The 17,371-nt window shown below is 37.3% G+C and overlaps 1 protein-coding gene across 5 annotated transcripts in view; it reads right to left on the bottom strand.

Annotated features, from left to right (window-relative positions):
* The window catches only part of wdr35 (WD repeat domain 35), a 60,650-nt gene that overhangs the window by 25,390 nt on the left and 17,889 nt on the right, over positions 1-17,371 (bottom strand). For 3 of the 5 annotated variants that reach the window (XM_052025001.1, XM_052024998.1, XM_052024997.1), the window contains 7 exons: positions 16,853-16,885; positions 16,619-16,679; positions 8,261-8,405; positions 7,057-7,126; positions 5,086-5,139; positions 2,746-2,855; positions 1,838-2,048 (listed from right to left, as the gene is read on the bottom strand). In XM_052025001.1, coding sequence (XP_051880961.1) covers positions 1,838-2,048; positions 2,746-2,855; positions 5,086-5,139; positions 7,057-7,126; positions 8,261-8,405; positions 16,619-16,679; positions 16,853-16,885 — 684 coding nt within the window. The remainder of the gene's footprint in view (positions 1-1,837; positions 2,049-2,745; positions 2,856-5,085; positions 5,140-7,056; positions 7,127-8,260; positions 8,406-16,618; positions 16,680-16,852; positions 16,886-17,371) is intronic. The other 2 variants (XM_052025000.1, XM_052024999.1) reach the window with 1 other exon arrangement.

Consider the following 17,371-nt stretch of genomic DNA (forward strand, 5'->3'; position numbering starts at 1 on the left):
TTAGATAGGTAGGGGTGGTGAAGGCAGCATTTGGCACGCTGGCATTCATTAGTCAGGGAGTTATAGCAGTTGAGAACTTATTTTGCAGTTATACAAGACGTTAGTGAGGCCTCACTTGGAGTATTGTATACAGTTTTGGTCACCCTGTTCTTGTAGGAAAGATGTTATTGAACTAGAAAGAGTGCAGAAAAGATTTACCGAGATGTTGCCTGGACTTGGGGATCCAAGTTACAAGGAGAGGTTGCGTGGACTAGGACTATATTCCCTGGAACATAGGAGATTGAGGGGCAACCTGATAGAGTTATACAAGATAATGAGGGGCATAGACAGGGTGAAATCACATAGTCCTTTTCCCAGGGTGCAGGTGCTAAAAACAGATGGGTATAGGTTTAAGATTAGAGACAAGAGATTTAAAAGGGACATCAGGGACAGCTTCTTCACGCAAACGGTAGTATGTATTTGGAATGAGCTGCCAGAAATAGTGGTCGAGGCAAGCACATTAGCAACATTTAAAAGCCATCTAGATAAATACATGGATGGGAAAGGTTTAGAGGGCTATGGGCCAAATGTGGGCAGATGGGACTAGCTCACTGGGCAACACAGTCAGCATGGACAAGTTGAGCCAAAGGGCCTGACTCTATGACTCCTTATTTCCCTGTCTACTTTCTGTAGGAAAGACATGGCACCAGACTGTTGATTACCACACCTCTGATAACAGCATCAAATGCTGCTTTCAAGTGAAGTACTAACTTAAGCAGCAACTATGATATACAGAGATTAAATATTTGCTGCTCACTGCCGAATGGTGACTGTTCTTTTGTTGAACATTTACAACATCCAAAATTGTGATTCCAAACTCTTATGTCACTTGCCTTTTCAAGCCTCCATCCATACCCTTTCACAAAACATGGAAACAAGCATGAGAGCAAGCCCTTCTGCTCATAATGTTTGTGCAGATAATGATGTCTACACAATGGTGCCGACAACGGGCAGGCATGGTAGTGTAGTGGTTAGCGTGACACTATTACAGCGCCAGCGACCCGGGTTCAATTCTGGCCGCTGTCTGTAAGGAGCTTGTACGTTCTTCCCGTGACTATGTGAGTTTCCTCTGGGTGCTCTGGTTTCCTCCCACCTTCCGAAGACGTACGGGTTAGGAAGTTGTGGGCATGCCATGTTGGCGCCGGAAGCATGGCGACACTTGTGGGCTGCCCCCAGAACATTCTACCCAAAAGATGCATTTCATTGTGTATTTCAATGTACATATGACTAACAATGATATCTTATGTCTCTCAGATACATCCATCTTCACCCTTCTGCACTGCTTCATTAAAGCTCAATGAAAGCACAAGCAACAGTGGCACATTTTTTTTAAATCAGGAACTTCACAACACCTCAAGGAACAGCACTTTTGTTTTGGTATTTTGCCTTTAGATACTAGTTTCTACACTCCCTGTAGCAGCAAGTGCTACCATTGTGAATGGGCAGTTGTTATTTAGGGTTGAATGGTTACCATCTTAATGTTGTCCTGATTTTTGCTCCCCTCATGCTTCTGGTTAGCTGTGCCCTGCTTTTTGGTTTTAAAAAGAACCAGTTATGTATACTTTGATTTTTACCCCTCCCCCCCCCCCAATCTCCTACCTCTTTAGATTTTCATATACTTTTTGGAACTTTTCAAAACCAAAAGCTTAAATTTTACCACATCTTGAACAATAACTCCTATCTTTTCTCAGGTACCACCATAACCAATGAATTTTTCTCGCATTTTGTTTTGGTTTTCTGAAATCTCACATTGTTTTATATGTTTCTTAAATTAAAACTAATTTAGATAAAACATCACCTCAGGGTCCAAGTTTCTGAAAACATACATTCTGGTCTTCTCCATCATGGCAAACAAATCTGGGTTGTCATTTGCCCACTTCATGTCCCAAACATCCTTCCGCTCAAATTTCAGCTCTTCACCTACTATTTGCTGTCCTGTACTGTCCACTGTTCTTGTTTCAAGGTCAAAAAATGTCAGAATACCTGTAATGTCAATGATGGCAAGGCGGCTGGACAGATAAAAGTTATATTATGAGTACTGCCATTGAATAGAATTCAATTGTCCTTATCAACTACAATTTGGTAAATTTTAAATTATTCCAATTAGACACTGGATATAATCAACTTGTATTATATCCAGGATATAGCTTTACTAAAATGCTCAGAAAGCTACTTTTAGTATCTTTAGCAAAGTAAAATATCCTGAGATGTAAAGTTAAAATGGAGGAAAATGTAAATGAAATTAGTTGGCAATTTTATTTTAAACAAATGAATTGAACATTTATCAGTGAGTTCGCAAATTCCACTCCATATGGAAACAAAATTACATCAAAAGTGAATTCAAACAAAATTCAAGATGACTCCCATACCACATTAACTGTAATTAACAACTTTGCCTGCAAATTAGATGGCATTGCACTATGCAATATACAACTTACAGGTAAACTAAATTGTGACTTAAACACTGGGACTTAGACTGTGGTTAATGATGTCTTTGATTTGATCATTCCTGGCATCTCCATGCACCTGTCCCATAATGCATGAAGGACCTCTGATCTGTGCAGTGGCATCCAGCAACATGCATTACATTTCTGCTGGATGTTATTCCTGGGATTTTATTCACACTGGACATCATAAGAGTCTATTTACTGAAAAAGACTTCTATAAAGAAAGATTTCACCCTTCATTATTGTGTGAGAAACTCACCTGGAATTACAGTTCAATGATAACTGATAACTTCTACAGTTCAACTCATACTTCTGGAGCAGGCTAACATTTGGTAAACTGTATTTCTGAATTCTTCCTGATTCACGACCCTGGAGAATATAAACCTGTGTAACTCATCTTGTACAAAACTGGTTAAAACAATTTCCTCTTCAAATTCCTCTGCAGCTGGTATTTTGTTTTCAATTCCAGTTCCTAAATGACACCTTGTGATCACCCTATCTTAGGTCCATGTAACAAAGAGATAATGGGGAACTGCAGAGTTTACTTAAAGTATTCAGAGAAGGGGCACATGATGGGAACAGATCCCTTTGGCAATATAGTGGATCATCCTTATGGTTCAAATATGAAGGAATCTTTAAGACATTATGAGAGTAGACTCAAGCTATAATTATAACTAAACTACATGATCAGCACCATCCTATTGTGATATTTTTGATGTACACCCCTGCTGCCTGGCTATTACAAATTCAAAGCTTGCCTTAGATTTTTTTTTTTGGAATAGTGGTAATAATTATTCCAATCCAGCTAAAGAAAATCCTTAGTCAGGAACACAGATGAAGTATGTCCCATAGATCTTAACAGAATCATAACTGGATCAGATTTTCTAGCTCTTATGAAAAGAGATACATTGGGTCAAACCCTTCAAGCTTTTATGCCATTCTTAAAATATGGGTTTTATAAAAAGGAATTGTCTGTTCTATTTCACAGTAGGTGAACAGGCAAAGCATCAATTTTGATCAACTTTACCTAGTTCAAGCAATAATACTTGGGTTTCACATGGAAATAAGTCTGTTTCAGTACTCCACATTAACAAATCATCTTCTTTGATAAAAGTAAAATAACTTAACTACTGTCCTTCATTCCAATCTTCTTATAAGTTTTTCTGGACCCAAGTCATGCACCTGTCTCTTTTTCATTAATTTTTCCCTTATTCAGAGTCAGAAAGAAACCAAATAATTCCACAGTTGTGAAGTATTCAGTGCAGATGAATTCAAGTTGATGAATTACTTATGATTTGCAGGGAAATCAATGTTAAGCAACCAGCAATTTATTTTAATCAACTAGCTTCACACTGGGGTTGCTAACAGCATATTCAAAGTTTGTGGGGAGGGCTTTACCTGGTAGCATTTCTATTGCCTTTAATGGTAAAACTGGCATCCTGTATCAGATCATACAGTGACGCCAAATTTCCATTTGGTTATGGGAAGTCCCGCACAGTACAGTACCATTGGGAACCCTACTTCACAGCACCATTTTTATCTTTTAAAAAATTTTGAACCATTTTATTCCATATGTAACACTTTAAAGGAAGCTCTCTTTACTGCATTAAATTAATAAAAAATATAATCACAAAACATGACAGCAATCCCCTACCAATCCCTGCAGCATATATGAATGATCATGCAAACAATAATATAGAGCTTAAAAGACTAAATTCATTGTGGAAATCCCCTGCAAGGCACAAGCTGGCAGCTGTGTTCTTCAACAGGTTTTGTAAATGGGGTTTAGGTGTGCATGGCAGTTGCTTCATTTTCTAAGAATGTTGCAGGTAATTAATTTTTCTTCATCTAGCAGCTTGCATACTTAAAAAGGGAGATAATTTATGGAAGGAGTAGGTCAAACAAAGGTGCAAAGGTGGTAGGGAGATATTCTATGGGGAGTAGTTCAAACAAAGGTGCAAGAGGATTCTTCCAAGTTAAAACAGATTATGACAAAAAAATATATCGACACATTATTATCGTCAGGGACCAATTAAAAAAATTACTGTGACACACTAATGCAATAGTTAGAACTCCAGGAATGTTGCAAATTCAATGCTAGCAAAAGACTTTAATTTTTTAATAATAATTAACATAGTGTACTGCCTCCACATCCAGGTGAGTATAACAGTTTTCCTGTCAGTAAGAAACACGTTGTGACATTTGAATTCAGAAAGGGGCAAAAAAAATAAGTGCTGGGATGATTGCAAAATGTCCTGCAAGTAACATAGTACTCTCTAATCTAATAAACATTCTTTATTCTGATTATGGCCTGCATGCATATTTGCCACCTAAGGAACTTCCCTCCCAGGCATGTACATATCTGGCCAGGGGACAATCACTTTCTGACTGGTCCTTTAGAAGGCTGGTTAACTATTCCCCATCTAAAAGGCATTGATTACCAAATTTATAAACCTCAATAAGCAAAAGTTATGAAAAGTTAGCTCATACAGTTACAGATAATAGGGATAAGACCCTTCAACGTGTGAAACATATTAATTAATAAATATAGTTTTATATTAAACAGATACTTCCAATCTAAGTAAACAAATGTAGTCACCATGATCAATATCTTATCAGATGCAGTGATGCAGCAGATTGCATCCTTTGTTGCCTAGGGGAAGAACATTACAAAATTAAAGATTTTATACCACCATTTCAAATAGATGAAGCATAAAAATGTATGCATATACTGTTAATATTGAATTTTCCACACTTCCACAAACATAGGCTCATTTCAGATTCAGATGACTATTAATACAGGTGACCCCACGTTAAGGGGTGAGGGGGTGGGGGAGGTCGTGTTCCTAGAATTTTATTGCAATTTTCCATAATGTGCATCTGTACATCTCAAGAAATGGGTGTCCAAAAAATTGTTTATTTATTTACTCCCCCCACCAACCCCCCCCCCCAAACCCCACATAGATTCCATGAGTGTGAGCTTGACTCCATATCTCAAATTTTTGGGTAGTGATTTGTTAATTCTGTAAGGGTGAATTTCAGTTACCCAAACGGCTGTAATATGGGGGTCACCTGTAGTGTGTAAACTTCAAAATCAAGCCAAATTTTAAACATTAGAAACAATCAACATGAACAAAATAATATTCTTTGCTTAATAAAAGCTAAAACTATATTCATAATAACCTCACATTCTAGTTATACCTCAACCAAACCTCAAACCAGAAATCATAATCCATGAAAATGAATAACACTTTGCAGGGATAAATGAGTCCAAGAAGACATGAACAAAAGAATAAAAAATTGAAGAAGATAAGTAAAAGCTGGCTACAGCCTATTAAGTAAATGTAGATTAAATTGAGACTGTACTCCTGATTAGTGCAAAGCAGCCTACAGATAGGTGCTGAAAGGCTCCACATAAATCTAACTGTGCTAAACATGAAAACAACGAGGAATGAATCTGATCTTAGGAAGTGTGCGAGGCTAAAGTTTGCCTTCATGTTGTTTGATTGTATAATGCTTTTTAACAATCGACAATACCTCTTTACAAAGTGATGATAGATAGCACTATAATATTTATTATACAATTCCCAAATATACAGGATGCCCTAGTATCACAAATTAATTCTGTATTCATATAATTTCAATTTGTGTTCCCTGTTAGCCATTAAGAGTGGTACAGAACATGTAATAATGAGTAGAAATACATCCATGGTCACATGAGTTAACCAAGCAATAATATCAGCTGTCAAATGCCCCATTTCATTCTCAAATTCAGTTTCATTCAAGTCAATGGAACTGAATATTGGAAGCAGAGTACAATGGTCCATAGCAATCGGAAGGAGAGATCAAAGATTGCTGGGTGTTCAGTCTGGCAACACAAAGAAAGAGGCTATGATTTGGTGTGTTGGAGGTCAGTGGAGGAAGACAGCAGCAATGGCAACGGAAAAAATAAGAATGAGGCAAATGTGGAAGCCTGGAGGTCACTGATCACAGCAGCAACGAAAGGGTACAGCCCAGTAGAAAAGGAACCCAAAGACTTCCTTGAAGAACTGAGAGAAAGCACTTGTGCTTTCACAGGCTAACAAGTTGTGCTATTAAAAGCACTAACTTTCTGGAACCTGAAGTTCTTGCTTCCAAATCGCTGTCAGGTATATCAGCTGTTAAATTTAAATCAAGCTCACAATTTGCATCAGAGCCTGATAAATTTGACTACTAAGAGGGCTGCTTTTGGAAGATAAGAGAAAGGCATGCCTCAAAATCAGTCACAAAATAACAGACATAATGGTTTGTAAATGTGGAAAAGGGACACATTTTACAATTTTGTTTTATATTTATTCTCCCACCCACAGTCCAAGTTTCTCCTAATTGTTCTAGAGGGGTTAATATTAAGTTTTTCAATAAAGCTCAATGTCACGTGTGTGGCATTTCTCAGTCTTCTATTCCTACTTACCCACAATGGCTATTTATTGATAATTATATTTGTAATACTTTCCTACTGCTGCTTCTAGACAGAAATAATAACCCAAAAGAGGTGCATGATTACTACATCAAATTAAAAAGAAACACTTACTGAGAAGGCCCTACTGAAATCCAAGCTTCCATCTCCTGTAATTGATGTCTCATCATCAATGTGATAAATTCTATCAGTAGAAGAGACAGACAAATTTCTGTTACAAAATAATTAAGTTGAAAAATTCAAAACCAATACAAATAACAAGGATGCCAGTATCCATGTTATTTATAACTAAAGATACCTGTCCATTAATAAAGATGATGATTGATTTTAGTTCAAATGGAGTAATATCTGTCATAATAAATTATTGTCCAATAACAGTCTATATTGACCTGCCAAAAAAAAATCAAACGCAAAGCACTTTGTCAAACTTACATTGTACAAAGAGATTTGTTATCTGATTAAGGCTCAATTTCCAAGCACAAAATGAAATGTTCTGTATTTCACAGGAGGGGAGGTAGCAAAGATCACAGGGATGAACCAAACATTCCAAAAATGGGCAATCTGAAGTCAGACTTAAATCAAAAATGCCTGGAATAGGATTGGAACATTCTTTGAATATGCTGACTTCAACAAATACAAAGTGTGAGTTGCTTATACACTTCTAGGAAATGAGTTGATCATTTAAACACTATAATCAAAGATGTTTGCCTTCATTTTAATAGTCATTTTATTTTTGAACCTGGGCAGCTAACAAGATAGCTGGAAATAGGGGAGAAAAGCTGTAAGGCAACAGGATCCAGTGAACATACAACAAGCTATGCTTACTCCATCCCCAACTTGAACATCCCAACACATTCTGCTCCTGGTCAACTACCATCAGGTACTCTTCAACATGCAAACAGAGCAACACACAAACCATTTATCAGTTAGCCACCTCCACTAAATATTGCCCAATCTTTGTCCCACCATGAGACAAACCTCCTTAAGATATCAACACTCCCTCAATATACCCATGCTTTTTCCTATGACTCAGTGTTGTGAATTGGGCTTCCTGCCCAACAGGTCTCTAGTCTGTCAATCAAGGTGCCTGAGGGCAGGAATCCCGTTTAAAGGGAGTTTGTAGTTAAATTATGCAAGATATTCATGAATCTCATTCTTCACAGGTCAGGCATAAGCCGTATTTTTCAGTGGAGTTTTGTCAGCAATCAGGAAAAGGTAAATGTGACATTTGTTATTATTCTCAGTCATATTTTCATTGTATTGTGACTGTGCTGGCAAGTCAAAACTTGTTACCTTTCAAATAACTTATAATACTAACCTTTCTCGACCCTCCTTCCTTGTTGGTGCCACCTGGTTGATTTCCATTGCTGTGAGTTTCTTGGCCACACGATATTGCCAAATGTAGAAAGCTTCTTTGGAGGCCACAATTACGTGCGTTTTTGTCATGGTTACAAACAAGGGATCTGTAACAAGAGTAATATAAATTTAATACCATTAAAAGATGTATCAGATAATAAACAGGGTGTAATACCACTTAAAAATCAAATAAAGTAATGGCAGTGCATTTGTAGCTCACTTCCCATAATGAACATTTAATCCTAAATATGGAAAAAAAAACTTCTAATAAAATTAACCAAGTTTCTCTACCCCCACCAACCCTCAACTTGGAGAACATATTTGGAAGAAATTTTCACAGGACTACATTGTGTATCTCTTCATCAGTCTTGTTACTGTGACTCTGTCCATCATAAATCTATATCAAAGCATTACAATACTGTAGCATGCTCAAAAGTATTTCTCATCATATGATGCTACATCATACAATTCTTCTAGTTTCCTGTAATATCTTATGTTATATTACTTGTGGTATTTTACATAAGTTGTAGTGTTACTTAGTTTCATTAAGCTTTTTTTTTTAAAAAGTTTTAATTTGCACTATTGTGTGCATCTTAGCTAGTTTACTTGCTAAAGTAGATATATGCAGCTGTCTATTTTCAGTAATGAAGCTTGAAGTAGGAATGTGGACACCTGAACTGATAAAATAGATAGTCCTCCATGCATATGGAGGCCAAACATATGGTATTATGGAGGACTACCTATTTTGTCAGTTCAGGTTTATATTAAAATTTCCATAGAACTATCTAAAGAGTGAAGAGTTCTATTGTGTGTGGCCACATTCCTCCTTCAAGCTTCATTACTGAAAATAGACAGCTGATTATATCTACTTTAGCAATTATGCTTTAAAGTTAAATATTCGAAATGAAGCACCCACACACAGAAAAGACGTGATAATCACAAAGCCACAGAGCATGGAATCAGGCCTCTGGGCCCACCTTCAACCATCATGCACCTATTTACACTAAACCTATACTAATTCCACTTCATTCACCCCATATTCTAACCAATTTTCCCTAGATTCTACAACTCACCTACACAATAGGGGCAACTTACAGTAGCTAATTAATCTATCAACCTGCACGCTTTTGGGACAGAGGAGAAAACTTACACAATCACAGGGAGACTCCACACAGACAGCACTGGGAGGTCAGCATCAAACTCTACTAGCTGCATCACTGTCCCACCCTCTATGATCTAATTTATAAGAATAGAAGTACTTCATTTCCATCAAACTTCAATTGTATTTGGAAATAAATATATAAATGCAAATCAATGGCAAAATCATTTTATGGAAATCGATAGAGCCACTCTGTTAACATTGGCAACTACAACATGAAGTTCTGGCTACTGGAGAACTAGAGCGAGATATTCATCATTACCAAGCAACATCAGCTGAGCAAAAGCATAATAAACCTGGTGTGTCCATTTACGTTTACACAGAAAGAATCCCAATCGTGCTAAAATTCTACTTCTGCTGTCATGATAGAGTATGCCACCAGAGTTCTGGAAATGGCTGAGACTACTATCACCTGGCAAATTCCTTACTGCAGAGTGAAGCATCAAAAAAAGTTCTCTGACTATTAGCAATAGAAAAACCTCAAAATAGATTGATGTTCAGGAACCACTATAATTCCTCCATTGTTAGCTAAACAGATCAAACCTTGATCAATATAGCATTTCCTTGAGTATTCACAACCACCCACCCGGGTCATACTCTCTTCTCCCCTCTCCCATCAGGCAGAAGATACAGGAGCCTGAGGGCTCAAGGACAGCTTCAATCCCACAGTGATAAGACTATTGAACAGTTCCTTTATACGATAAGATGGACTTTTGACCTCAATCTACTTTGTTTGACCTTGCACCTTATTGTCTACCTGCAATGCACTTCCCTGTAGCTGTGACACTTTACTCTGTATTCTGTTATTGTTTTTACCCTGTACTACCTCAATGTACTGTATAATGAATTGATCTGTACAACTGTATGCAAGACAAGTTTTTAACTGTACCTCGGTACAAGTGACAATAATAAACCAATACCTCACTGTTCAGTTCCTCACCTCCCTGCAGTTTCCTTTCTTTGTAGTTCAACTGAATCAATAACATAGCACAGAGACCACTTGTTCTCTAAAATATTTCTTACTTTAAACTTTCAAATCAAATAATTATCACTATCTTTATTACAATTAATTTTTGAGTTAATATTTCTACATTTCTGTCTATAAATGCTCAAAGCAAGTTGTGTTCCTTTTCCAGATGGACAAAGTATTCAGGACACCAAAAATGCAAATTTGCCTTAAAAGTAGTTTCCTTTCTTATGGAAGGAAAAATTACATTACATATTCATAGTATGATAGGGGTGATACTGCTAGGATCAAAACGAAAGTAAAGCTCAGTAAGCAAGATCCCCCAAAAGAACTAGCCACTGCTCTTCTGTTAATACAAGTGTAGCCAGGCCTGGCTGACTTTCAAATTCTTTAAGCATGTGCTTCAAGCAATAGTGCTGTACTCCACAATGAATGCTACCTTTCAAATCAAGGGTTGAAGTACAAATCAGTATATAATCCATAGAACATCTTTCATTGGTTGTTTGCTCATACAGTGTCACCAAAGACATTTACTATCACATCTTTTCAAAATCTAAACCCAGCATTTTTGATAATGATACAGTTTAGCTATTATCTATAATCAAAAATATTCATTTAAGGGCCAGCTTTTACATGGACACTATGCATTTCAGCTGGAGTATATACATTACCTTTGCAGGACGTAACACCAGATATTTATCAAAACTTCACAACAATCAAGTTAAAAAGAAATTTATACAATTCAAATTTTATTATGCCAGATCTGAAAGCTTTAATACAAAAATTACATGTATTATTTTCAATTAATCTATAGTCTAATCACAATAGCGTAACAGTGATCAAAAATTTAATGTAAAACTATTACAAATTTGTTTTTAGAGTTAATACATTATGAAAACAATATTTAGTTACCCATTTCCATGGCTACAATACTGTAAAAATATTATTTACTAAATATCCAATTCACCCTGGTATTTTACTTTTATAGCCAGACTTCAAAAGTCAGACTGTTGAATACCAATATAGGAAGACTGCTAAGAAGTTAAAATTACTCCAACAAATAAATGATCATCAGAAATTGGTGATACAATGTGTTAAAAACAGTAAAACACTTAGGTGGCAAGATAAGATTATAAGGAAATACTGCCACTCAAATGCCCCTGGATTTAATCTATTTTATAAATGTTCTTTAGGAAAAATCAGGGGTAGGAAAATATAATGCTTGCAAATTTTGGAAAATATTCTAAAATATTGTGGCATTTTTGTTGCCTTTATCTATTTTTCTTTGCTTCTTTACAACTTTAATACTGTTATGGAATGCTTCAAATTATTTTACTATATAGCTATAGGGCATACATTTTTAAAAATTTTGTATCGTTTGTACTCGTCAGAATAATAAGTGTACATAAAAGCAATTAACTACAGAAGAGAAATACTTTTAGTACAAGTAACCATTTTTAAATGAATCTTTCACTATAGTGAAAAAATAAATAGACTAATTTACTAATATTTTTTAAAACTGTGACTGTATATTAAGTTTGGCTGCTGAAATTTGATTTTTTTTAAAACATGTCATCAATTATTACAAAATGCCAGCAAAGTTTCAAAAAAGTATCATTAGATGCTGGACACTAAGTATGTCTAACTGGAGAAGCTGGCCAGGCTTCAAAATACTGTGGCTGAGAACTCCAGCATTATGACAGCTAAACACATCAATTTTTCTCAACATCCGAGAACTCTTGTGTACGGATGGATTACCACATTGAAAAAGAATTTTGCAGGATGTCACTGAGACAGAAAAAGAGAAGAATACTTGGCTGCATCCAAAACATACTCCTGAAAGGTCTCACTGTTGAAACATAGGCCAGTGAAACAACAGAAGTCATTCATTGCTCAAGACTAAATGCAGACTCAATCTACCATATTTACCTTCAACCAAGCTAAAAGCATCTGGTAATAAAATGTCTGCAGTTAAAAAGTTCTCTAATAATGATTTGCATCACCAAAGACTCAGTTGTCTTTCAAGGCAGAAGAAATTAGCTGACTGGAAATGAATCCACAGGAATACATAAATATCATACTATAAGGCTGGTTTCTCTTGGTTGAATCAAACAATTTACCAGTGCTTTGACATTTAATTTCTCAAACATGCATAACTGTACAGAATCCATAGAACCATAGAAAAACACAGCACAATACAGGCCCTTTGGCCCACCATGTTGTGCCGACCTTTAAACCACGCCTAAGACTATCTAGCCCCTTCCTCCCACATATCCCCCTATTTTAAATTCCTCTATATGCTTATCTAACAATATCTTGAACTCAACCAATGTACCTGCCTCCACCACCACCCCAGGCAGCACATTCCATGCACCAACCACTCTCTGGGTAAAAAGCGTCCCTCTGATATCTCCCTTGAACTTCCCACCAATTACTTTAAAGCCATGTATTGTATTGAGGATTGGTGCCCTGGGAAAGAGGCACTGGCTGTCCACTCTATCTATTCCTCTTAATATTTTGTATACCTCTATCATGTCTCCCCTCATCATCCTCCTCTCCAATGAGTAAAGCCCTAGCTCCCTTAGTCTCTCCTCATAATCCATACTCTCCAAACCAGGCAGCATCCTGGTAAATCTCCTCTGCACCCTTTCCAACACTTCCACATCCTTCCTATAATGAGGCGACCAGAACTGGACACAGTACTCCAAGTGTGGTCTAACCAGAGTTTTGTAGAGCTGCATCATTACCTTGCGGCTCTTAAACTCGATCCCACGACTTATGAGAGCTAACATCCCATAAGCTTTCTTAACTACCCTATCCACCTGTGAGGCAACTTTCAGTGATCTGTGGATATGAACCCCCAGATCCCTCTGCTCCTCCACACTACCCAGAATCCTGTCATTAATCTTGTACTCCACCTTGGAGTTTGTCCTTCCAAAGTGCACCGCCTGTTACGGATTAGGTTAATGTTGGTGAATGTCCCTTTAAGACATAGCACAGGTGTATGTGTGTATGTGTAGGCCTGGTTACAACAACAGGAGGTAAGGACATAATGACGTTTTTGGAGCAGAGAGTGAGCGTGAGAGAGATACACCAGCCTGCTGGTCTCCGTATTGATGGATGAAAAACAATAACTGTGTCTGTCACTACAATCCATGCATGGATTTTTGGAATAATTCAGTGGAGTCCACTTTGTCATTAACCTGTAGAAGGAAACAGGTATTTGTGTGGACGGCCATGTCTCGGATGCCTTTCGGGGTGGCAGATACTTCGGAACAAAGGAATGGAGATCAGTGATTGAGGTGTCGTATGAGTTCCAAAGTGGAAGATTTGGATTTCGTAATTACTCTCTATTTTCTCCCTACATTTCCTCTTCAGTCAACGGTGGTTTCGCAGAAGCCTTTGCTCATGTTTCACCTTACGGCTTGCTGAACTGAACTTTGAGAACTATTCCTGGACTCTGAGTTTGGGAATTTGCCACACACACTTCGAGTTTAGCTTTTGGGGTTAATCTTTAAGATCTAACATTTTTACTTCTAACATTTTTACTTTTATTTTTCTTATTATCGTAAGTAGTTATTAATAGTGTTTAAACACTTACACATGACTCAGTGTGTTTCTTTTGTTGCTGGTACGTGACACACCTCACACTTCTCCAGATTGAACTCCATCTGCCACTTCTCAGTCCAGCTCTTCATCCTATCAATATCCCTCTGCAATCTTCGACAGTCCTCCACACTTTCCACAACACCACCGACCTTTGTGTCATCTGCAAACTTGCTAACCCACCCTTCTACCCCCTCATCCAAGTCATTAATAAAAATCACGAGAAGTAGAGGTCCCAGACCAGATCTTTGTGGGACACCGCTAGTCACAGCCCTCCAATCTGAACGCACTCCCTCCACCACAACCCTCTGCTTTCTACAGGCAAGCCAATTCTGAATCTACACGGCCATGCCTCACTGGATCCCTTGGCCTCTGACCTTCTGAAGAATCATCATCTTCATCTCAGGTAGTCTCTTAAGATTGAGGATGATTTGCTTCCAATCTAGCTGAATTATTTTAATCAATATATAAAGCTATATAAAAAAAAATCAACCTGATTTTTGTCCTACTGATATTGAAAATGTAAAAACTCAAATTGATTTCATTAGAGCAATTTGGAAAATAATACTCCTCTGTACTGCAGAATATTCAGAACAAAGAGAACAGTATTTGCACAGACACATTCTACCTTTCAAGTGATGGTTTTTTATGCCACCCTCTTTACAAGAGATCAAGAGAGCTGAATGCTGTTCAAAACACACCATGGTTAATAGCACTCATAACTAATGCTGGACAGTGGAGTTTAATGTCCCACTTCTTACCAACACAGAGCAGGCTGAAGATAGTAGCAGTAAGGGGAAGATATGAAACCTTTTAAATGACAACTCCTTGGGATTAAACATGTCAATCAACTCTACATGACAGCACTGAAAGAACTGCCTGATTTCAAAGTGTACAAGGCAGCATCATAAAGGAACTCAATGGTAGCTGGTTATTCTTTACATGGATTTAAGATACTTCCACCTCTCCCTAATTGTATCCCTATCCCGCATCTCTGCCTCTAATCAACTTTCCTTCCTTCTTGACCATGTCTGATTCTCTGTGTCCTCAATCCTCAAGCGACACCCCATTCCTGTTGATTCTCCGTACAACCCCCATCTACCTTCATCCTCTACCCAAGCATGACCCTTCCCCATTCTACTCAAACTTCTGCCCTATCCCCATTTTCCCTGATCATCATCCCAAATCAAACATCCTATCTCATAAATTTCTTATGCTTATTTCCCAGAGCTGTTTGACATTCCCCCAGAATGTTGGCAAACCCAAGACTAGGAACCTTTGTTTTACTTATCCCAGTATATTGCATTAAATCCATTAGATTTGTTCTTCCACTGATCATTGGTAACCAGAGTTGTTTTCACAGTTCCAGTGAAAAAACAGACTTTTCCCTTATAGCAGCATTATGGAACACCTTATTAGCTCCCTACTGTAGCCTTGTTTGCTGCACAGATTTCCAAGGCTACAAAGTGATTTACTTTGACAGTATCAAGTCAATCAAAGAACAGGCCTGGAAAAGCAAGAAGGAGCGAGTTCCCTTTCCTGAAGGTTCCATTTGTGAACCAGATGAGTTTTATAACAATCCACATGCTTACATGCTCAGTTGTTGGTTATGCTGCAGAATGAATTTAATTGTACTCATTATTTGATTATGTTGAGACCCGAACTTGCAGGTTTCGGGTTTCTTGTCCACTACTCAACCAAGATGCTAGTGGAGGAGAGGTAGACTTGCAGCAATCTCATATCACATCCAGTGACAAAACCACTGGCACCTGTCACTCAGCACATCCCAGACTTACAGCTGGACTGCATGGGTCCAGGACTTACTTGCAGGAGAGCAACAGAACTCCATTAGTTTCCTATGGAACCACCAAACACAAAATCAGTGCAATTTGGTCCGATCTTTTTTTGCTCTAGAAAACACCACAATGCTCATTGAAAACCACAATTAACAAGTGTCCTGCTTCTGGCAAAAATGCTTTGTTTAAATTCAACATACAAGAACATTTTATCATAATGACCATTTAGTCCAAATACAGTAAAACTCCAATAACCTGGCAGACTTGGGACTTTGGTATAGTGTCAGACCAGCAAATTTTCCATACTATTAGATGTTACTTCTATTAGTACCGAACCATACTTTTATTTCACTCTATTTATGTGTTACACGTAATGACTATAATAAATTTTCCAGTGAACACAGTAAGTTTAAAAAGAGCACTCATAAGCACTCATACGTAACCAAGATATCAATCATAAGCATTCCAGACCCCGGCTCCAGCTACAAATCTATCTAGGTTCCTGACCCCTGGTGTTCTGAACCCCACCCCTGGCTCCAGCTGCATACTTGGCCCACACTCTGAACACCTGGCTGTAGCTGCATGCCTCACTTACAAACTGGAGTTCTTGCTTATATTCCAGACCAAATGAGTGAGCCAGACTATTAGGATTTCTGAACAATCAGATTTTGGAGTTTTATTGGAGTTTTACATTAGAACCAAATCAAAGTAGATCATAAACAAAGAAAATAAGATCAAACAAGCACAATGGAATCAATGTATTTCATAAACAGACACAATTTTTACACTCACCAATATCAATATATTTTGAATCCAAGGGAGTTCCAATGGAATTACAAAGCACAAGAACATACTAAAACAGGGGAATAAAAGATTATATAATAAATACTTCCAAATAATCAAAATATGTCATTGGAAAGTTAATTAAAAGCAGTTGCCCATATATTTACAGGCTGTGAAAATTAGAATAAACACATACGTATTAATATTACAGTAACATTCATATTCAATTTTACAAATGGTTACCATAGCAGCAACAGGGTCCATCTCAGTCTCATCCTTCCAAGAGCAGCACAGAAACAGAAGAAATCATGTTAACCAGTGACAAGTGATAAATGATGGAAAAGAATAAAGGTGACAGTATATATATGGTTGCTGTTGAAAAGTAAAACATAACCAAGTATTAAGAGAAGAATGAAATAATGGATGTGCTCCTGAGTACCTCTGATAATTCACTATCCAATTGCTCGAAAATACTGATGATTTAGCATCTAAGCTCAACAGCTGCCCTATAATGGTGCCCCAGTTCCCTTTAAATTCACTGGAGCACCATTTCCCATGTTCCCTTTAAACCTACCAGATTCACTGGAAAACTCATTAAACTATTATGTACCATCTGAAAACAGTGAATCAAAAACATATTGAGGTATTGATAGGAGTAATATACATGGTCCAGGAAATTTACCAATCCACCACTACCAAAGTCATGAGTGCCAGATTATAAGGGTTTTACTGTAAATAGCTTATAAAAAGTAGATATTAGTC

The sequence above is a fragment of the Pristis pectinata genome, chromosome 10, assembly GCF_009764475.1.
Source record: "Pristis pectinata isolate sPriPec2 chromosome 10, sPriPec2.1.pri, whole genome shotgun sequence".
Classification (NCBI taxonomy): domain Eukaryota; kingdom Metazoa; phylum Chordata; class Chondrichthyes; order Rhinopristiformes; family Pristidae; genus Pristis; species Pristis pectinata.